The sequence below is a fragment of the Vulpes vulpes genome, chromosome 7, assembly GCF_048418805.1.
Source record: "Vulpes vulpes isolate BD-2025 chromosome 7, VulVul3, whole genome shotgun sequence".
NCBI classification, from domain to species: domain Eukaryota; kingdom Metazoa; phylum Chordata; class Mammalia; order Carnivora; family Canidae; genus Vulpes; species Vulpes vulpes.
Window position 1 is genome coordinate 29,719,588 of NC_132786.1, and position 24,406 is coordinate 29,743,993.

Sequence of the window (24,406 nt, forward strand, 5' to 3'; positions counted from 1 at the left end):
TAAATTCTAGTTCAGACATCCATACTTATATCTGTATTGATTAAATCCTGGCTGTGAGTACTACCTCCTGTTCTTTATTTTGGAGTGAATTTTCCATCTCATCATTTTGTCCAAAAAGAAGAGAAGAAAAAAGAAAGGAAATGACAACAACAGCAACAAACAACCAAAAAACTATATCCTTAGTGTGTTTTGGTCTCTTTGTTAAAGGAAACCAGGTCCCAAAATAGGAAATAAGAAAGAAAGAAAGAAAAGAAAGAAAGAAAGAAAGAAAGAAAGAGAATAAGAAATGTGTATGTATATAATTAATATATATAGTGTGTGTGCATATATATGTGTATATATATAATTAAATACAATGAAAGGCAACAGAAATAATATATATAAAGTATACATAAAAATAAAAATTTTAAAAGAATAAAAAAGAATTGAAAAAAAAAAGAAAATAATTGAAAAAAAAAAACCCTAATGAATAAAAGTACAAGAAATGTTAGATACTATTTTCCCTAGAACTGAAGCTTTCCAGCTCTCTATGAGCAGTAAGCTTGATGTGAGCAAGTTGTTTCTACTGGTCTTCTGGGAGAGGGGGCTACTGTGTTTATTCTCAGATGGACTTGCCCTGGTGGAAATGTGCCTGCAGTGCACAGGGAGGCAGGGCTCTATTAAGCAGCACTAGACTCCACTGTCATTGTTTTGTTCCCTGAGATCTTTCAGCACTGATGGGTGGATGAATATGGCAGTGTCCCACTCTCTAGCCTCAGAGCTGAAAGTTTCTGCCCCACTCTTCAGTGAATCCTCACAGAAGAGCAGTCAATTACTCTTGTCTCCCCAGGGACCATCAGAACACTGTGTTCACCCTTTGTCTGAGCTTTTTTATCTCAAGCACTCAACTGAGTTTCAAAACTCCAAATTTTAGGGACTGCCATAATGCAGACCCATGCTGTTCCTCTTGGGGAGGGTTTCATCACACTTCCATCTTTTGCTAGACCCATTCCAAGAAAGTGGTCACACAACTGCATAGCAGTTCACAGTTTATGGTAACACAGAGCAGAAAGCCAGGACCTACACTAACTGATCTCAGCCAGCTTCCACATTACTATGCCTCGGAACAGTACATCACAGAGAACAGGTCACCTGTTCTTGTGACCCAGGAGATCTTCAGATCATGGTGTCACACGTGAGAATCCACCCTGCTTCGTCACCTGAGAACCTTTAAGCCAGGCATGTCCCCAACTGTAGCAGACTTCTGAAAGTTTCAATTTTGTGCTCTACTGCTTATAATATTTTGCAGTGGACTCCTTAACCAGGCTCCTTCCCCACCGCTATATCTTTTCAGCTATATCACACTGGATTCAAGTCTCTGCACCTCCTACCTTCCAAAAGATGGTTGCTTTTCTACTTATAGACTTGTAGTATTTATTTTCTCAGACCTATGATTGATTTCTCAGGTAATGAGAATAATTTGATAACTATCTAGTTGTATTTGAGGGATGAGACAAAGTTAGGGTCCCCCTACTCCTCCACCATCTTAACTCCTGGAAATCTGAGACTTTTAATACTAATTCACTTGAGAATTTGAAGTTCCCCCCATGTTCTTGGGTGAAGATGTCAAAAACGATGTTATAGATTTAACTAGATGGAGAAAGTAGACTATTTAAATACATTTGGTCAGGAAAGAATATGGAAGAAATCCAAGTTATTCCCTTGGGGATTTATACAACTTATGCCTAGTAGTAAATCGTCAATGGAATTCCTTAACGTAAGGACTACCACGGTCTCAGTTCGTTAGCAAGGCAAAGGTGTTGGTCACCATTTTAAGCAATCCTCTGATGAACTTAATAGCAAGGGGGAGTATAGCACATGTATGGGAGAAAGGGAGAGAGAAATTTTAGTTATTGTCTTGTGACCATTTACAGAAATAAGGTCTATAATCCTTATATCTACAAATTTATTATGCAAATCACTGCAGAACTACTGGAAGAGTAATGGTCATAAACACGTTTTTTAATTTTTTTTTTATTTATGATAGTCATCACAGAGAGAGAGAGAGAGGCAGAGACATAGGCAGAGGGAGAAGCAGGCTCCATGCACCAGGAGCCTGACGTGGGATTCGATCCCGGGTCTCCAGGATCGCGCCCTGGGCCAAAGGCAGGCGCTAAACCGCTGCACCACCCAGGGTTCCCATAAACACAGTTCTTTCATTTGAAGATGGATATGTAGGGAGCCAATGGAAGCAGATGTTAAAAACCCCAACAAAAGCCTGCTATCTTTAGCCAAAGGATTGGGAAAGGGGCAGCCTGCAGGACAGAAAAGTTTTAGAAACTAGCCACTCTATTTCAGCCAAATGTCACAGAAAAACCACTGCCCCACACCGGCCAACAAAGGGCAATGGAAAGCATATACTGTAATGAGGCTCCCTGACCTCTTCACAAGTGTATTGTCAGAAAGGGTAGAGTACAGACACAGGATATTAAGTCTTACTAGGCAGTAATTAGCCTCCCTACCCTATATGATGTCAGTGAAAACTATTTGGTGGCCTGGATTACCATCACCACCTGACAATCATAAAGTGTCCTCCATTTCTTCTGTTGTAGTGGTATCAGAGGACACTAATGGAGAACCACCACCTAGTGACCTTGTTGGGGAGAATGGCCTCATTGACAAGTCACCCATCACACCTCTCAACCAAGATAATATCAGCAAGGGTCTAGTGCAGATGAATGAAATCCTCATCATAATGAGACCATTAATATTGATAGAACTGATATGAAATATAAATATCAATTCACAATTTGAGTTGTAGACTTCAGTATTCCTCTCTCAACAGTTGCTAGAACAACTAAACAGAAAGTTATCAAGTATATAGAAAAATTCAATAACACAACTGATGTGATCTAATTGACATTTGCAGAACAGTTCATCCGGCAACGGTAGAATATACATTCTTTTAAGCACTCACAGGATATATCTCAAAGTAGACTCTATCTTAGGAAACAAGTGTTAGCAAACTAAAATAACTGTAATCTTACAGATTGTGTACTGACCACAATAGAATTAAACTAGAAGTCAATAATAGAAAGATAAAAGGAAAATCTCTAAATACTTGGAAACACATTTCTAAATAATCCATGAATCAAAGAGAAAGTTTTAAGGGGTAAGTATATGCATGGGTTGAGCTATTCAAAATAAAAATCCAGTATATCATAATGTGTGGGACAGAGTGAAAGCAGTGATTATGGGAAAATTTATATGTCTAACTGCTTACATTAGAAAACAGGAAAAGTCTAAATTAATAATCTAAGCTCCCACTTCATGACATAAAGAGAGAAGATCAATATTTACCTAAAAAAATATAAGGAAGGAAATAATGAAGACTAGAATTCAATGAAATTGAAAGTAGAAAATAATAGAGAAATCTAATGAAATAAAAAGCTGGTTCTTTGGAAAGATCAATAAATTTAAAAATCTCTTGCAAGACTGCAAATGGAAAAAAAGAGAAGACATAAGCTGCCAACAATAGAAATAAAGGCTACCACTACAGACCTTGCAAATATCCATCAGGAATACTATAAAAACTTTATGTACATAAACTTGACAACTTGGATAAATTGACTAATTTCTTGAAAAGCATGAACTACTATAATACATTCAATATGAAATAGATAATTGAATTTCCCTGTAACTATTAAGGACCAGATGATTTTACCAGAGAATTCTACCAAATATTTGAAGAAGATTTTGCCTAAATTCAACACAAGTTGTTCCATAAATGAAAGAGGATGGATTACTACTGAATTATTTTATAAAGCCAATTTTAACAAAACCTATACTGAAAAAGAAACAAACAACCCCTTCAAACTATAGACCAATATTTTTCATGAATATAGATGTAAAAATCCTTAACAAAATATTAGTAGATAGAATTCAGGAATACGCGGAAAAATAATGCACCATAACTAAGTTGGTTTTATTCCAGGGATACAAGACTATTTCAGTATTTGAAAATCAAATGGTGTAATCCACTGTTTTAACAGGTAAGTGAAAAAAATCTCATGATTATATAAATTGTTACAAAAAAGTTAGTAAAATTCAACATTTATTCATTATTAAAACTCTCAGGAAGCTAGGAATAAAGCACTTCCTCAATTTGATAAAGAATATCTGCAAAAAGACCTACAGCAAACATATTTGATGGTGAAAGACTGATGATTTTCTTTTAAGAATGAAAAAAAAAAAAGCAAAAATGTCCTTTACCATTCTATATCATACTAGAAATTCTAGCCAGTTTAGTAAGATAGGAAAGGGAAATAATAGCATACAGATTTAAAAGGATGGATGAAAACTATCTCTATGTGCAGATGACATGATTCTTTGTAGAAATTCCAAAGAATCCACAAAGGAACTCTTAGAACTAGTAAGTAGGTTTAGCAATCTAGGGGTAAAAGATCAATATACAGAGATTAGTCTTACTTGACTATACTAGCAGTAAAGTCATTAAACTGAAATGAAAAATACAATATCATTTACAATCACCTGATAATATGAAATATTTAGGTATAAATCTAACAAAACAGTGTACAAGATTTGTACACTGAAAACTCCAACACACTGATGAAATATATCAAAGAAAATCTAAGTAAATGAAAGACGTACTATTTTCATTGATTCAAAGACCCAGATTAGTAAAGATGGCAAGTGTCCCAAATTTATATAAGTTTAATGCAATTTCTATCAATATTCCTACAAGACTATTTTGACAAGGTTATTCTAAAATTTATATGGAAATGGGAAAGAACTAGAATTGCTTTAAAATTTTTTAAGAAGATAAAGTGTGAGGAATAAATACCTCATTTTCAGAATTATATATTATATAGCTATAGCAATGTAGAATGTGCAGTATTTGAGGAGGGAGAGGCACACATACATCAATGGAAAATAACAGAGAACCCAGAAGTAACCCCATATCAGTGGAGACAAGTAATTTTTTTACAAGAGTATAAAAGTAGTTCAATGGGGGAGGAATAGTCCTTTTAATAAATGATGCTAGAATAATTATATACACATAGCTCCTACCCTCCACCCCAAAAAATCTTTGACTTAACCTTCACACCACACACAAAAATTAACTCAAAATGGATCACAAATTTAGATGTAAAATGCAGAAACACAAATCTGTTTGAAGAAATCATAAGAGAAAATCCCTGCAACCTAAGGCTTGATACTGAGTTTTGGAAAGTGTGATACCAAAAACATAATCTATAAAACAAAAAAGTCAATAGATTGGACCTCATCAAAATTAAAATATTTTGTTCTATGAAAGACCATGGCAACGGTACAAAGAGACAAACTACAGACAGGGAGAAAATATTTTCAAACCACATGTCTGACAAAGGATTCATATCTAGAATATATATTAAAAAAAACTCTTAAAACTCAACAATAAAAAAATAAACAATACAATTAGAAAATGAGCACAGATACAAAGAGACATTTTACCCTAGAGGATATAAGGCGGACATATAAGCATACTAAAAGATGTCCAACGTTGGTAGCTATTAAGAAAACACAAATTAAGACCACAATGAGATTTCATTACAACTTTTCAGGATGGCTAAAATTTAAAATAGTGACAATACCAAATCCTGGCAAGGATGCAGAGAAGCTAGATCTCTCAAATATTGCTGGTGGAAATGTATAATGACTCAGCCACTTTGGAAAATAGTTTGGTAACTTCTTTTAAAAAATTACATACATTTAATCTTATGATTTAGCAATCCCAGTCCTGGGCATTTATCCCTGAGAACTGAAAACTGATGTCCACACAAACACGTGTACAATGATTGTTCCTTGCAGATTTATTTGTAGTAGCCAGGAACTGGGAACAGGTCATATTCCCCACAACAGGGGGATGATTCAAAAAAACTGTGCTCCCCCAATATCTTGGAAGACTCCTCACCAATCAAAAGAAATAAACTATTGATACATCAACACCTTTGATGCATGCCAAGGGCATTATGCTGAGTGAAAAAAAAAAGCCAATCTCAAGACATGGCATACTGTGATTTCATTTATACAGTAATGGAAAGGAAAAAATTGGACAAAATTATAGAGGTAGAGAACACATAAGTGGTTGCTGGGGGTTAGGGATGTTGGGGAGGAGGGAATGATTTTATGTAACCATAAAAAGAAATAAAAGGGATCCCTTTGTGAGGACTGAATAGTTCTGTACCATAGTTATAGTAGTGGTACATGAATCTACACATTGTTAAAACAACAGAAACACACACCCCAATATGCAAATATTCTGTTTCAATATATAGCACTATTAATTATATAAGATATAATCATTGAAGGAAACTGGATGCAGATTACACAGAACCATTCCATACTATCTATGCAACTTTTTTTGAATCTGTAACTATATTAAAGTTTTGGGGGGGAAAATTGGTCATATGGCCTTTCTTCCGTTCCATAAATTCTTAATGTTTGTTTAATAAAACTCTCTTTTGCTTAATTTGTTATGTCTTGCTTTCACTCAAATTATCTTGAACATTTATATAAATGATTCATCTCATCCTTGGTAGGGTAAGAAAAAGATTTCTAGAAGATAGGTATTGGAAAAAGGATCAGAGATTAAAATTGCCTCTTTCTTCACTTATGTCAAAATCAGGTTATGTTAAATTTGACTTGTGCCCTCCTTTCTACTGAATACAATCATGCATTTCACACACATAACTTGGACCTCAAGTCCCTGCCCTGCCCACCCTCCACCTCCCACTCTGCCTTGGTTTAATGTATGGGATGAACAGAGCTGTCCTCCTATTGGTAAAGGAGACACTATGGTTTTATAGCATTTATTGGATTTATATGGTTTGTTGCAAAGAGTAGAGAGTGACCTAGCTAAGTAAGCACTAGGAGATCAGATGGGGAATATTAATTTCTTTCATGTATAATAGTTTGGGAAATTTTTTTTTTTGAGTCAAGGATCTGTGGTTACTTGTGGACCTTCTTTGAGATCATAGAGTGTTTCTCCTTCAGTGTGAGTCAAATATTCAAAATGTAGATGTTTCTCTCTGATTCAACTGTCACCCACTTGGTCTGAGTCCCAAGATTTACACGTTTAATGCAATCCCTATCAAAATACCATGGACTTTCTTCATAGAGTTAGAACAAATTATTTTAGGATTTGTGTGGAATCAGAAAAGACCCCGAATAGCCAGGGGAATTTTAAAAAAGAAAACCATAGCTGGGGGCATCACAATGCCAGATTTCAGGTTGTACTACAAAGCTGTGGTCATCAAGACAGTGTGGTATTGGCACAAAAACAGACACATAGATCAATGGAACAGAATCGAGAATCCAGAAGTGGACCCTCAACTTTATGGTCAACTAATATTCGATAAAGGAGGAAAGACTATCCACTGGAAGAAAGACAGTCTCTTCAATAAATGGTGCTGGGAAAATTGGACATCCACATGCAGAAGAATGAAACTAGACCACTCTCTTTCACCATACACAAAGATAAACTCAAAATGGATGAAAGATCTAAATGTGAGACAAGATTCCATCAAAATCCTAGAGGAGAACATAGGCAACACCCTTTTTGAACTTGGCCACAGTAACTTCTTATAAGATACATCCATGAAGGCAAAAGAAACAAAAGCAAAAATGAACTATTGGGACTTCATCAAGATAAGAAGCTTTTGCACAGCAAAGGATACAGTCAACAAAACTAAAAGACAACCTACAGAATGGGAGAAGATATTTGCAAATGACATATCAAATAAAGGGTTAGTTTCCAAGATCTATAAAGAACTTATTAAACTCAACACCAAAGAAACAAACAATCCAATCATGAAATGGGCAAAAGACATGAACAGAAACCTCACAGAGGAAGACATAGACATGGCCAACATGCACATGAGGAAATGCTCCGCATCACTTGCCATCAGGGAAGTACAAATCAAAACCACAATGAGATACCACCTCACACCAGTGAGAATGGAGAAAATTAACAAGGCAGGAAACCACAAATGTTGGAGAGGATGCGGAGAAAAGGGAACCCTCTTACACTGTTGGTGGGAATGTGAACTGGTGCAGCCACTCTGGAAAACTGTGTGGAGGTTCCTCAAAGAGTTAAAAATAGACCTGCCCTACGACCCAGCAATTGCACTGTTGGGGATTTACCCCAAAGATACAGATGCAATGAGACGCCGGGACACCTGCACCCCGATGTTTCTAGCAGCAATGTCCACAATAGCCAAACTGTGGAAGGAGCCTCGGTGTCCATTGAAAGATGAATGGATAAAGAAGATGTGGTTTATGTATACAATGGAATATTACTCAGCCATTAGAAACGACAAATACCCACCATTTGCTTCAACGTGGATGGAACTGGAGGGTATTATGCTGAGTGAAATGAGTCAGTTGGAGAAGGACAAACATTATATGGTCTCATTAATTTGGGGAATATAAATAATAGTGAAAGGGAATATAAGGGAAGGGAGAAGAAATGTGTGGGAAATATCAGGAAGGGAGACAGAACATAAAGACTCCTAACTCTGGGAAACGAACTAGGGGTGGTGGAAGGGGAGGAGGGTGGGGGGTGGGGGTGAATGCGTGATGGGCACTGAGGGGGGCACTTGGCAGGATGAGCACTGGGTGTTATTCTGTATGTTGGCAAATTGAACACCAATAAAAAATAAATTTATTATTAAAAAAAAAAGAAGGGAATGTGAACAGAGTAGGAAACAACCAACATCTTGAGTGTGGCTCTGCTTGAAGAATGCTGGGAAAGCTTAAATCCCCCTGACCTGTCCAACTACTTGAGATCACCTGTATTCCTTTTCATTTAAAATATCTCAGCTTTCAAAATACAGAAGTACAAGCTGCAGTACTAAGTGGACATACTCCTACAATTATGGCATTTTCTTTTCAAGTGCTACCTGATATTCTAAATGGGTATTAAACTCAGCTCTGTAGGTTGGAAAGGTCACTGTGTACTTTCAGGCCAAGTGGGAAGAGCAGAGAAAACCAAGGATGGGATGAGAAAGGTGGATGGAGTGTGGTGTGCTTAAATGGGCTGACGTAGCTGGACCATCCGGAGCAAGACTAAAACTTACCTATAAAACAAAAAAACAGAGCCAGAGGCATGGTCAGTATGAGAAACCCAGTTAGTACTAAATAGAATATAAAACCTCACCCAGGAACCTATGAGCGTGAAATTCTGTTAATAATTCTGAGGTCATGTCTGGCAGCATTAAAACAAGGAAGACAGGTGCAGATTCCACGACAGGTACACAGTGAGGACAAATAGTTACAGACAGTAGTTCATTGTTTCCAGGCTTTTTATTTATTTTTTAATATAATGTATTGACTTAGGAAACTGGAAAGTCCAAGGGCAGTGCCGGCTTCAGTTACAGTGGCTTGAGACACGTCTTCTAAGCTCTGTCTCTCTCTTTTTCTCCTCCCACCTTTCTTGCTCCCCTCCCTTTCTTGACCACACTTCCCCATCTCTGATGGTTTTATGCTCAGACAGGCTTTTACTTACATTTTCATGAACTTCCCTCAGCACCCAGTGTCCAAAGTCAGAGAAGAGTCTGATTGACCCTGTTGAGTCACACGCCAACAGCACTAGCCCGGATAATTGAATATCCTAGTCACACATGATCAAGTCACCCACCCACATCTGTGGGAAGGAAAATTGGAATTGGCCTCACTGGTAATAATGGAAAACAGCCATTCTCACCTTGATTCCTAAGTCCTAGTAGAAGTTGGAAGGTGCTCTTGTGGGTAAGATAGAGCCAGGCATATGAGTAATGAAGGGTTGCGTGTAAACACATTAGAACATTTGAGAAGATTGCATAAAAGAAAACAAAGATGAAGGAGGGTGCTGCAGACCAAAAGAAAAAAGAAAAAAAAAAAAGAAAACCTTTACTTCAGCATTTTTTCGGAAAAGGTGTGTGTAGAAGGAAGCCACACATGGAGCACTTTTGACATAGAGATATCCCATTAGGATAGTCTCACAAAAGGTAAAAGAAGGGAAGAATAAGATGTCCAGATTTCCCTGTGCCTGCATCAGTCTGTCTCTGGACATAACAGTTCCCTCCAGAGTTTGCTTCTATGGAATCAGAAGTCTTTTGTCTCAGAAAGAAGTGAAAAATAGATTGCGATCACCAAGTCTGCATATCTATCTTCCTTAGCACAGTAAGGAAGGAAAACTGGAAGGAAGGGAACCGAAAGCCTGGGCTCTGGAAGAGATGGGAGCTACCTTTAAAACCATGAGTGAAACAGCATAGTGGTAGACCAGGAAGAGAGCTCATGGATCTAGTCCTATTAAAATACTAATACTCATGGAGGATGGATGTTTTGAAGCTTTTTGCCTGGTATAAACACCAAATGTTAATGCATCATTTTCTACCTGAGGCTCATGGTTTCCCAGTACCAGACAAAGAGCAGAGTCATTCTGGTGTTTTGGAAAGTGCTGCATAACACTGGTAGTGTGAACCTGACCCTTCATCTGACTTTTTGGATAAACAGCTCTTTGAAATCATGTCTTGAGACCATTCTCTATGTATATTATTTCTTGATCTCGTGCCTGGCACATATAATGTAAAAGGTGCTCCAAAAATGATCGTTTATTTGATGGTCTAGAAATGAATGCTCTGAGGACCAGGCATTTAAAGTATGCCCTTGGTTGGAAAGCATACAATCTATTCCCTAATATTTTTATCCATTTCTAAAATCACTAAATTATTTTACTGTGCTGTATATAAAAGCTTGTATACCGACCATGATTCAGTCCCTCAGCTTCAAGTGGGACCCACATCAGGCAGCTCTTTGACAGTGTTGCTGAGAATTTCAGTCTAGGATCTTTTTTATTATGCCTGGGATAGTAAATCAAGCCTTGATTTCCTCTTTGGACAGAACAATCCAGGTCTATAGCTTTATAATATCATTAGGGTTTCAGAGATGAGCACTAATGAAGCACCAAACCAAAGTTGTTCCATTTCTCCCCCCTAGGGAAACTCTGTGGGAAGCTGGGGAGGCTTCTCAAAGTCATACCTGCAGAGTTCCTCCATCACTGCTGCAATAACCAGTGATCCCTGTCTCTGGATTAATCCCAGAACTAGGAGGCCAGATTGCAAATGCACTTCGGATTGCTCCCTCCTTCACCATTGAGGAGTCCTGGATGTGACCACAGGGTGGGCAGGGAGGAGGAAACTGTATTAATGGATATTTTTATTTAGAATGAAAAGGGACATGTGCTTTCATCTTCTGCTCTCTTTTCTCTCTGTGAGGGTACTTCTTGCAATTGCAATTACCATTGACCCTAGCTTTTAAATTAAAGACATCTCGAGTAAATGGAACTGTTTATGAAGTATGAATTTAAGATTAGAGTTAAATGACCTGACTCACTGTTGACTAAAGGGTGATTCACTCTAGGGGAAGTCTCTGCACAAAGCCATTAAGTGTAGACTCACCAATCAGGCCACCATGTTAGGATCCTGTATATCTGGGGTGCTGCTCCCAAGAGTCACAGAAATTCACAGATGCAACCTGGGGCAGGAGTCCAAGTGACTAAATGCTGAGGCAAGAAAACCAAGTCCTCTGTTGAGATACTTGAGAGGCACTAAGATGGCTGGCTGGGATTCTGCTTCCACTGCCCCAGACAACATGCATTTCAGTGTTTGAAACTGCTTCTTTGACACCATATCATGAAAGAACAATACAAAGGCCTCTGCATTTGAAGCCAAAATAATTGGGTTGGGGGACGCCTGGGTGGCTCAGTGGTTGAGCATCTGCCTTTGGCTCAGGGTATGATCCTCGGGTTCTGGGATCAAGTCTCATACCAGGCTCCCTGTGAGGATCCTGCTTCTACCTCTGCCTATGTCTCTGCCCTCTCTCTGTGTCCCTCATGAATAAATAAATGAATGAATAAAATCTTAAAAAAAAATGGGTTGGGTTCTAGTTCCTCTGCTCACCATGCTCTTGAGCTTGGGAAGTTTACCTAACTCCTCTTAGCTTCATTTTCTTTACTTTATCAGCTGAAGCTGGATAATGATAGTATCCACCTGACAAGCCTGTGGTGAAAAATCAAATGGAATAATACTGTGAATGCACTTCAGAAATTATACACATAGTATTATTATTACTTCGGCATTACTACTATTGTATGCTCTGAATGCTTCTATCTGAGTTATGCCTGATGCTCATGCTATAAGTCTGTCAGCATTTAAGACTTTGCTCAATGTATATTTAAATACTAGGTGTTATACTATATGTTGGCAAATCAAAAATAAATAAGTAAATAAATAAATAAATAAATAAATAAATAAATAAATAAATAAGATTTTTCTAGTATAAAGTGTTTTGAGGGAAGGATTAACAAAACAATTTGCCCCAGGCTGCAGATTTTAGAGGGCTAAGTAGACTCCTATTCCCTGGTAAGACAGTTTCTTCCCCTTTTACCAGAAGTTCTGTGTTTGTACTGCTGGCTCTATCTCAAATGGGTTCTTGCCACACACTCTCCAAGCTTATTCATTCCTTCACTCATTGAAAGAATATTTACCACATACTCCTATGCTGGCACAAGGGACTCAGCGGTGACTTCATGGAATTTATAGTCGCATAGAAGAAGCAGTTATACAACAGGTAATTGCAAACACCCTATTAAAGAGATCTGGAAATAGAGGCAGGTCCAAGTTTTAGGCAGCCAGGCTGCAGGTGGCAGGTGGGGGGTTGCAGGCAGGCCCCCCTGAGGCTGATGTCTGAATCGAGTCTTCCAAGATACCTGGGAGTTCATCAGGAAGATACAGAAGGGGAAGGTTCTGAGGAATTCCAGGCTCTATATATGGAGTTGAATGACTTAATTAGCCATCATAAATGATGAGGAGTTAAGATAACATGATTTCAAATAGCAATAGTCGCTCAAATGTTTCATGATACTGTTTGGAAAGAACAGATGGCCATGGCCTAGGGAGGGCCTGTTCAATGGAGCTGGTGGTTATGGGATGGGTGTTTCAGGTAAGGGAGAAGATGGGTTTCTCTGGTGAATGCTATTATTAAACTATAATTAATTAGTTATTTACTACTGTATTTGTCATAAACGTTCCTTATGTTTAATGCAAACAAGTAGAGTCCAGCCTAAATGTCAATGAACCAACTAGGGCTTAGAATAATTCGTGATTAATATCACAGACAGAACTAATTCCCCGTGCACACAGCCCAGGAACACCTCTTACACACTCAGCAGAGCATCACTGAATGTGAGAAGAGACCTCAGAGATCATGCAGTGCAATCAGCTCACTTCATAATCCGAGATTCTGAGGCTCAGGGAGGCAAGGCTATGTACCCCAAATGGGCAACAGATAGGAGGAATACAATCATCTAGCTACACGGCGGGTATTTATTTGCATAAAAATCCTGATTGTACTAAACATTTTCCAGCTCTGACCTAGGATTAACATTTCAGATGTAGACGGCTGTAAACTTATGGAATGCAACACATTTGAACAATTTACTCCTGACCTTGAGAACAGCTAGAGTTTCTTCCAACCTGAGAGCAGCTACTTATATAAGCAGGACTTCTGTTTCAGCGTAGCTAGCTGTGAGTTGAAGATAGTGTTGGGATTTGAGTGCCAGCTGCCTGGCTTTAGGTGAGGTGTGGGCTGCCTCACAGAACTCAGAGGGAGTTCATCCCCTGCTCCTGTCAACACCACCTCTACTCTCCTGTCCTTCTCCTTCCCTTGAAAATTTACCAGCATTGCTTAATAACCTAACTTAAGGCTTTCAGCCTATGGTAATTCAAAATCCTTGGGCAAGGTTAATGCTTTCCTTCTTTACCAATCTCTTATACCACAGAGTGATTTTTAGATTCTTTTTTGAAGAAAAGTTTCAAGAAACATGAAGGGCCCTGAGAAAATTTGGCTATTTAAGAAAGATAGCATACAGATGGGTTTGGTTGCCTACCTCAACGTGTATTCATCTCCTTCTTCCTTTTTTTAACAGAACACTATTTTTTTTGCTAAGTGTATGGTTGTTCTGTTTAAGGACTAAGCTTGCCAGTTTCTATTGTAGCCAAGAAGGCTATGAGACTAAGACATGATCAATAAAAAATGGAAGAAAAAAAAAGAGTAAGGGACTTCTTGGAAGTTTCCTCAAGGAGAACAGAAAATTATCCTTCTTTTCCATTTTCTTCTTGTGATCTACAGGGCAGATAGAACGGCTGGAGCTCCAGCAGCCATTTTAAAACAAGAAGTGGAAGAAACTTCCTGAAGACATCAAGGAACAGAGGAAGAAACCTGAGTCATTAATGACCCTATGGAGCCACAATTCTATCCCGGCATATTTTAAAATATTAGAGAACAACAAACTTATCCTTAAGATATTTTTGATTATATAAAGTATAACATTGTCCTGAGAGATGTCACCAAGATGAGAGTTGGTGGCACAGACAAGAGAAGTTAGAAGTGTAGAGGATAAACTTCCCATACTTTACAGCTTAGCCCATCCCATCAGGTAGTAGGATATAACATTCCTTCTCCCAGAAAATTAGCTCCTTCTTACCAATATGCTTATCAGTCTGTAGTTCTGGGGACACCTGGGTGGCTCAGTTGGTTAAGCGTCTGCCTTCAGTTCAGGGCTCATGTCATGATCCCAGGGTCCTGGGAGAGGCTGCCCCATCAGGCTCTCTACTCAGTGGGGAGTCTGCTTCTCCCTCTCCCTCTGCACTTGCTCTCTTTCACATAAATAAATAAAATCTTTAAAGAAAATAAGTCTTTAGCTCTGATCCTAGTTCTAGCTGTTTTACTTTTGTTTCAAAATCTACATATCTCCACTTCTCTCACAACTCTGACATGATTTTGGGTTGATTTAAAATTAGATACTTTATATTATTTAGAGTTTAGAAGGAGTGATGGAAAGGTTTTTGTGTAGTGAACGTGATAGCAATCAAACCATCTAAGAAAAATATTTCCCTAAAAAAGATGAGAAAGCAATGCAATAGGAATTTCTCAATTTTTCCAAAGGCCTTTTTCTGGGGTTCTTAGATCATAAATTTCTCCTTTTGGGTGAAGTCTGAGAGGACGGAAATAAATGGAACTCTTCTATGACTCTGTCTTAGGTTATGAAAGCAAGATTTCCTCCACACTATTCAACAATGCATCTAACAGTCCTTGGAAATTAATAACAGCAATTATAATAGCAGTATGTGGTTAGATGATGTTTGCTCTATGTACACACTGGTCTGAGTGCTTTTTACATATAATAACTCATATAATTATCATACCATGTAAGTGTGATTATTACTCTAAAAGTGAAACATGAAGATTTTGCAAATTTATTGAACGGAGGAACTAGAATTTGTACCCAGGCAGGTGCCATGGAAAGGAAGGACGTTATGAGTAGATTCGTATGAACTTCATACTCTGTGTTGAGATCACTAATCTCAAATTTGTATTTACTATGCAGCTACAGGGGATTGAGTAGTATACAGTGTAGATTTGTTGTCTTCATTAGTTTCACATGAGAATTTTAAGTTCTCTGTTCAGTGTCTTTATTGGTCACTGGAAGTTAATGGAAAAGGAAAATGATAAATTAGGACACTCTAAGTTTGTGTTCTTTTATGCCTCTTTTGTTCTTTGACAGCAGGTTGAGCTTGGTAACAGTGAGCCCTTCAGCTAGATGCTACATTGCCTATTCTGTCCACTGACTCAGGCCATCCCCATTTCCCTCTCCAGAGTTTGCCATAACTCCAGTGCTTGCCATAATAGGACATTTTTAACCGGACCGCCTATTTGCAGGTGCAGATTGCATCACTGAGCTATTGTCATGGGAGGTGTTCTCCACCAGTCACACATGGCTAAGTGCCACAGAGTTGGGATGGGTAAGAGGGGGCAATGAGGAAAGAAATATTTAATGAGTCATGATAGTTGTCTTCTCTTATACACAAAACCTCAACTAACCTTTTTCTAAGCCTAACGCAGTTATTTGGCTTTTCCTGTTTCCTATATTTATGTGATCTTTCTCTTCAATGCTCAGTCCTATTACTAATCTTCACAATTTGGCAGCATTTAAGCTTCCCTGACAGTAAAGATCCTCGGATACCACTAGTCAGGGAAGTAAGATGAAGAATTCCTTTCCAGCTTTAAAAAAAGAAAAGAAAAGCATTGATGTTTTTCTTTTTAATAAAGAAATATATAAAAAGAGGAATGCAAATTTCCACAGTTCTAGCACCCAGAATATCCCTATTAAAATGCGTAAAGAATGGTTTGCTTTTGGACACAGATATCTATCTGGATTGATTTATGTGGTTCTGTGTGGAGGCAGGGTTCTGGGTGACAACCTCTCCGGATTTCTGGACCCCGTGCTACTGTGGAGAAAGAGATACTTTTTTAAAAACTAGGAAAAAACCTTTGGCCTGTGAGATCAGCTGGCAATCCACACCTTGCTTGGAGCTTTGGGGCTGAGCATCGCGGGTCGCGATTGCCCTCTGGTGGTCATGAACCAGCCTTACAAGCAAAGTTTATTTTTTTTTAAATTTTATTTATTTATTTATGATAGTCACAGAGAGAGAGAGAGGCAGAGACACAGGCAGAGGGAGAAGCAGGCTCCATGCACTGGGAGCCAGACGTGGGATTTGATCCCGGGTCTCCAGGATCGCGCCCTGGGTCAAAGGCAAGGGCCAAACCGCTGCGCCACCCAGGGATCCCTAAAAGCAAAGTTTAAATAACCCACTTGATCTGCATCAGACAATCCCCACCGCCAGTGATTGCCAGGGCCTGGGGTAAAAGTGCAAATGGACATCCACGTACCATTTCTGTTTACACATATGTAAAAATTATAAATTAGGTTAGCAAATAAATAAAAGATGTGCTATTATTCTACCTAAAAAAGATACTTTCTTTTTTAATTTTTTCAAATTTTTATTTAAATTCTAGTTAGATAATATATGGTGTAATATTGATTTCACAAGTAGACTTTAGTGATTCATCACTTATGTATCACACCCGGTGCTCAACACAGCGAGTGTCCTTCTCAATGCCCATCACCAGTTTAGCCCATCTCCATTGCCCACTTCCATCCAGCAACCCTAGTTTGTTGTCTATCATTAAGAGTCTCTAATGATTTGCTTTCCTCTTTTTTTCCCTTCCCCTATGTTCATCTGTTTTGTTTCTCAAGTTTCACAAGTGAGTGAAATCATATGGTATTTGTCTTTCTCTGACTTATTTCACTTGGCATGATATACTCTAGCTCCACTCATGTGGTTGCAAATGTCAAGATTTCATTCTTTTTTATGGCTGAGTAATATTCCAGTGTGTGTGTGTGTGTGTGTGTGTGTGTGTGTGTATGTGTGTGTACCACATCTTCTTTATCCATTATCATGTGGATGGACATTTGGGTTCTTTCCATAATTTGGCTCTTTTTGGTAATGCTGCTATAAACATCTGGATACATGTATCCCTTTGATTCGGTATTTTTGTATTCTTGAGACCATTTGTGCAAGGCATTCTGGAGCTCCAGGCACCCAGAGTATGATTTGGAAAATGATGGTAATGGAGATGGTGTGGGCTCTTAGAGGACAGGTCTGGTGACCAAACGTGGTTACCTAAATCTGACTTGTGTTTACCACTAGAAATCCCATGTCCTATGAAAACCTTCACTGGGATGTTTTAAAGCCCCCACTTTTCAATCTTGTGTCAAAAGATTAAAAGAAGAATGAAAAATCCATATGTTGGTAACCCTGTTTTAGTGTCAAATGGCTATGGTGCCAATTATCCATCTTCCATAGTCGTTGTTAGTGAGTTTTCCCCTGACCGTTTATATTGACAAATGTAGTTCGTGTTCACAGTGATGGACAGCCCATTACTGCTCGCTCTGAGTGATATGACCAAAGCCAGCACCTGAAGCAAGTCCTAATTCTAAGTAGGAACAGAAGGCAGCAGATCTGCCTGTGGATGAACCATTGTGTTTTGTGTTGAGACAGTGTGAATATGATTTTTACATTGTGAATATAGTCATCACATTTCCTGAACTCTCTTGGAAAGTTTACATAAAATGAAAGCAATTACATATTATTTGTTCAAATAGTCTTATTAGTTACTATTTACTGCCACTGTTAAATAGCCAATTGTTTTTTTTAATGATAGCATTTATGCAAGAGAGAAGTAAATAATACCAAATATGGCAATATAATTTCAAATGGCTGTTTATTTTTCATATTTTAGTGACAAATTAATAACAGATATGTACATAATTACATTTTCTTATTATTATTATCATTATTGTTATTTTGTCTAGTATGGCTGTGCCCCTGATTGGGTCTTTAAAAAGCTGATCATCCTAAAGGCAAGTCCTATTGGTCCCAGGACTCCTTGCCTTGTGAAGAAAGATATGGCCTGTGAAGGCTTGGAGTAGGGGTCTAAGGCCCTCTGCAAATGGCTCCCAATGTATAGTGACACCAAATTCTGATTGACACCTTTAAAAGAAAAATTATTTGTGGATAATTAAAGGGAAATACCGTAATCCAGTTTGGTTTGAAATCTATACAGCTGCCATAGAACCACATGGGCCAATAGATTTGTGAGTTTACAAAGGAAATTACTTTGCAAACGAAAAATCATTTATTTTTGATGATGCTTACATTCAAGAACTCAGTTTTTTAATGTTAGTGGGAAGCAGATGCTAAACTGCAAAAATTAACTAGCGATTGCATTTCAGAAAGCAGTGATATCCGACTTCTTTATTAAGTTTACTGTTATATGAACAAAGAAAGAGAAGAACATTTCTTCCATTAGCAAAGCAAATAAGACATTTGTGCACCAGAAAATGCAAGTCAGAACTTGGTGGGTGAAATTCATTGTTGTGGAAGGAATAATTGGCTTGTAGTTACCTCAAGTTTTTTATCCCAGATCTTAAATTGGATAGGATCTCACAGGTATCAAGCATTTCTTTATCATTGGTGTTTCATTTTATTTTGATTTTAACCCAATATAGATTGGACTGAGACAACAAAAAACAAATTTCAGACTAACAACAGGGGAGGAGAAACTCAGTCTCTGAGCCTCACTGTCTTGGTTTGACATCCTGTAAGCTGAGAGTTTGGGGGATCCCGTTCACCAGCATGCAGCCTAGGAATGAGGAAGTGTAGGACCTGTGTGCCTGCAGAATGCACATGGCATGTTACCCAGGCCATTTAACTAGTATTCCTTTATGGTTTTTGTTTGCTTCCTTTTGCAATCATCCTTGAATTTTTACTAAAGTCTTCTAAAAATTACTAAAGTAATCCTAGCTGTATGTGGACACAGTATGAAAAGGAATTGGTGACCCTTTGACCCCGGTAGGACTAGGTAGAGTGGAGCAGCATGGATGAAGGTGACTCTCATGTACAAGGTTTAGGACTTTAAGGTCTTATCCCCCTTGCCAGATGAAGCTTACCCCTATAATATCAACTTTGAGAAACAATGGGTCGTTATTTTTATTAACAGAGACGATGGTTTCACTCTACATGGATCATGCAGCATAGAAAGCCTTTAGTTGTCAATGTGGTCAGGTTTTTTGGTGCAGTATTCTGTGCTTTTCTCTAGGGGTTTCTCTCCAATGCACTGCCACATCCTTTCCCAGCATCTCTTGGGGATAGCTGTACTCTATACCATTTTTGTACCTCCTCTTCATCATTACAAAGGATGATTCTTCTCTGATAAAGATGTGGGGAGGGTGTGTGTCAAATACCATAACGATCCTAATTCAGGTTCTTCTCAAGGAGGCTTCTGATGGTTAATTTTATGTCACCATGGCTGGGCCATGATGCCAAGATATTTGGTCAAACATTATTCTGGTTGTTTTAGTGAGGCTGTTTTGTATGGATGAGATGAACATTTAAATGAAAAGGTAGCCAGTCTTTCAATTGTTGCATCGCTGGGCCTCCAGCCTACTGGTCTACCCTGTGGTTTTGGAATTTCCAGCCTCATAATCATATAAGACAATTTCTAAAAATCTCTCTCTATATATATATATACCCACACACACACACAGAGAGAGAGAGAGAGAGAGAGAGAGAGAACATGATGTATGGTATACTGTAATACCTATAGTATACTATAGTATATATGCAGTACGTATAATATACATATAGTCAGAGTGGGGAAAGTAGTCAGGTGTTTTTTCCAAGTGACATGATATAGGACTTTGAAAGCTGAGTAATCTGAAAAGCCTCTTAGGATGAGATAAGCTGTAAGCTCCATTTGACCAGTACCCATATGGGGAGGGGGACTGTGTCAGCAGACGTTAACTTGGGTGGAGGCTACCCCCAACGATCAGGTACTCTCCTTGATTGGTCCTCTGGAATCTAAATACTGTCCCAGTAATATGTGTGTGTGCATAGTGGGGCTGGGTGGAGGGTAGCCTAAATTCGTGGAGTTTACCCTAAATTGGCAAGATTAAGGTTTTCTAGCTTTCTATTATTAGATGAAATGAGATCTTGAGATAGATAATGAATTGATAAAAAGTTACATCTATTTGTCAACTAAGTATGTGGATTTACTATTTATTCTCATTTTGATCATTTAATTCCAATAGGTCAATTAATTCATTTTACAAATACAAACTTTCAGGGTCAGAAGAAAGAATCATTCTTCTAAAAATGAAGAAGGGAACTAAAATAGAATTTGCAAATTGATGAAACATGTGAAAGAGCCTCATCCGCTCCCACATCATTAACTATTCGTTGTTGTACCGGTGACTTCCAAGACTTACGTGAGCCTCCTCTTTCCTCCACTTCACCACCGGAGCGTTTCCAACCTCCTGCCACAAACTCGGCACATGCAAGAAGGCCAGACGGGGCCCCAGACAATCTCTGTTTTTTTTTTTTTTTTTTCAATCTCTGCTCTAATCCCTAAACCAGCACTCAGTAGGAACATAATAAGCTGTTAACTAAATGAATGAATGTATGAATATTTAACTTGCTTTTTAAATAAATCAACAAGGGCATCTGTCTACACACAATTTTATTTGGTTTTTGAAATTTAGATTGGTTTTCTAACACTTTGCAAATAGAATAGGGGCACACTTGCTCCTCTGTAGCATTCTGAATGAGGAAGTGTCCAAAGCTGTTTGCTATTAAGTGGTAATCAGATAGGGAAAGGAACGTTTCTGGCTGCAGAAATTCTCCTCTGTGAAGACAAACAGCTCTCAACCCAGGAGGAGATGGTGTTCTACAGTGCAGGAACATATAGAAGGCTGATATCCCTTTCAGATTATTCCAGACATTCTTATTCTTCAGGCCCATGTGCGCTCCAAAGGGAGAGAGGGAAAGGGAACACCCAAGTTTGCTGGTTTTGCATTGTTGGGCAGAGGGCAGTCTCTTAATCACTTTGGTGGAGAATTGCCTCTAAAGTCTTGTCCCTGACACTCTTCAGGAAGCTCAGAACTACAGTGCCACCTGTGCCCCTCTCTTCTAAGGCTTGTGATGGCCCAGGGAGATGGTTTGGCTTCCTGCCCTTTGCTTTGGTGGCCGCTGTGATGAGGTATTTGGTCACCACAGTGATGTGATAGCTGCGAAGCTCCACCAGGGCCTCCACACACTGGTTATAGGCTGTCAGAAGTTGGTCATTTCCAGAGGACAGGATGTGGTCTCTCAGTGAGGGAGCTGAATGGATTTCTTCTATAAAGGCCTTATGGGAAGGAGGCATGTACTCCCTCATCCTGTGCAGAAAGTCAGCTGAAAGGAACAAACCAGAACAAGGTCATAGCTCCACATGGAAAGATAAGAGAGCCTGTCTACTTTTCTGGACATTAGTGCAGCAAAAATTCACTTTTGTTCTAACTTTCCAATCTACATTCCTGGCTCTTTTGCCCATAGGCGTCAAATACTATATCCTTGACTACTGATAGGAGATGGGAAGGAAAAATGAAGCAGCACATCTCAGATAACTAAGTTAGAACTAGATCTATCAGCCGATGTATAAATATGTATTTTATACCCACAGAGAGCAAAGTATATTGCTAATAATCATCATGGGAGATATCTACAAATGTAAGGCATAAACCCTTGAACTGATTTGCTAAATACTCTGCTAAAATTTGCTTCCTAGGTGCTTTGTTTGGAGGGAATGCTAAGGAGGAGGAAAGTAAAAGACTTTTATAAGGGCAAGAAAATAAAGAATGACCAACTGTTTTTTCATAATTGCCTCAACGTCAAGTTGCTTAAAAATCAAATCAATAGGGGCACCTGGTTGGCTCAGTTGGTTAAGCGTCTGCCTTTGGCTCAGGTTATGATGCCAGGATTCTAGGACTGAGTCCTGCATTGGGCTCCCTACTCAGTGGGGAGCCTGCTTCCCCTTCTCCTTCTCCCCCTCCTTGTGCTCTCTCTGTCAAATAAATAAATAAAATCTTAAAAAAATCACACCAATAGATATTTATAGGAAATATAGATAGATCAATCATTTATAGGATATCCATTATGTGTTGAATACTATCATAGTTCTTGACAACTGACTTTTGTGGATGAGACTGGACACAAAGTTCTAGTCATTTTTTCTAATCCAACTTGAAAAATCTGTACTCTGAAGGGCCTGTTTGCAACTATTAAACATTGGCTTGCTGCTGGCAGGTAAGGAAATGAATAATTTCCAGCTTCTAACCTGGTAGACTCCTCTTCTAGTCGAAATAGACTTGGCCTGAGGTTGCAGCAATTTTACAAGGAAAGGCTTTAGGGAGGAGCTCAGACCCATCACCAGCTATATCCAGAGTTAGTAACTTGATGCCACAGCTTTCAAACTCCAGATCTCTCTCCCAGTTTAGAGACAGGAAGCTTCTGCTTAAGAATCCAAACAAAACTACAGGAAACAGCTGGATATATAGCAATGTTTTAAGATGGAAGTGAAACCCAATATCCTGTTGAGATCAAATATTAATTGACTTGACACAATAACATCTGGCAGGCACATCGCCTCCTGGTTGATTGGGAGAAGTATAGACTTCGTGACATTTTAATTTATACTTGGTCTTATCAATTGGTAAAGATATCTCTGTTTTTCCTCCCTGTTATGGAACAAAAAGAAAAAGAAAGTTTCTGACTTACCACTTTCCTTGCTATGACAAATGCCTAAGAATTCATCAAAGGCATGAAGCACTGTGCTCTGAGCTGCACTCCCTCCAGAGTACTTCAAGGGCTCTGTGGAGACTCCTTCATAGGTCAACCCCACAGGCATTGCTGGGTTATCCTTCCATCTAAGCCAGAGTAAAAGTCAAAGAGAAGGAGTGGGTGCTAGGAGTTAAGAGCATATTTTCTGATATGGAAATGTCGAGTAAGAAAGTAAACATAATTTCAATGCTAATTTTAGAGCAAAAGACTGGATATTTTTGTAGGACATGTCCTTAACCATGCTTCAACATCATAACAGGCCACAGAATATAGCCCTTCCTTTCCTCAGTTGAAGGATTATTCTAGAGAAGTAAAGGATATTTAGAGAAGAATCCTTAGCATTGCTCCTATGACATATTTACTAGAAAAATTCATTTATAAAGATGATATCAGTGCTGATCCATAGGAGCAATTTAGCGGCTCTGGAATAATCTTCAGTCCTTCCGCTAACCTTACTCTTGATGACCTGATATCTTTAACTCTGCAAGTAGAGCTTTGAAAGTAAACACACACACACACACACACACACACACACACACACACACACCCCTTTGCCCTTCCTTGAAACAGCTATAACAGTTGTCACGCTGAACTGTCAGTTGTAAATACTACCTGACTTTGTGGGAGCACCTTTGTCAAATATATTCTTGATAACAGGTTGATAATGAGGGCAGCGATAAAGAGAACACAGTGCAATCCTACAGGTTACCAGAGGGACATGTAGATGGACTGGAATTGAGGCCCTGAATCTTGTTCACATGAGGTGGGTCTTCCTCCCTTCCTCTCCTCTTCTGTCACCTTGATTCAATTTCTTTGTCTTTTTGTGTCTGAGTTGCCCTACTTCTACCTCCAACTATTTTATTCATTTCCTGGTCACATTTTTTATAGGTCTCGACTAATTCCGGAGACTATGTGGGTGACTCCATAATAAAACAAAAACAATAGCACCAAGAATATATTCTAATTGTACTGCCAACATGTTACTGTATACACCCCCTTCACCTTCATGTTCTCATTTGACCTCTTTTGAGTAGATGAAGGCAGATTTTTCTAAAACCCATTTTACAGATAAACAAAGACTCCAAATCTTTAAGGCTCCATATTGTTAGAAATGGGGAAACCAGAATGTAAATCCCAAACTTGTAATTTTCTACTTCCTTTTTCTGAGATGCCTGCATATAGGATTTTCACTTTTTACTAAGGAATAGAATCTTTTTTGTTATTGCTAGGAACAAGCCACAGTCCCTGCTGGGAATGGTTTAAAT

At 38.6% G+C, this 24,406-nt stretch overlaps 1 protein-coding gene across 2 annotated transcripts in view; it reads right to left on the reverse strand.

The window, feature by feature from the left end:
* Positions 1–20,986: 20,986 nt before the first annotated feature.
* Positions 20,987–24,406, reverse strand: part of IDO2 (indoleamine 2,3-dioxygenase 2) — a 56,860-nt gene continuing 53,440 nt past the window's right edge. For both annotated transcript variants that reach the window (XM_072763472.1, XM_025993638.2), the window contains 2 exons: positions 23,079–23,227; positions 20,987–21,716 (listed from right to left, as the gene is read on the reverse strand). In XM_072763472.1, the coding sequence (XP_072619573.1) occupies positions 21,361–21,716; positions 23,079–23,227 (505 nt within the window). In that variant the 3' untranslated portion in view covers positions 20,987–21,360. The remainder of the gene's footprint in view (positions 21,717–23,078; positions 23,228–24,406) is intronic.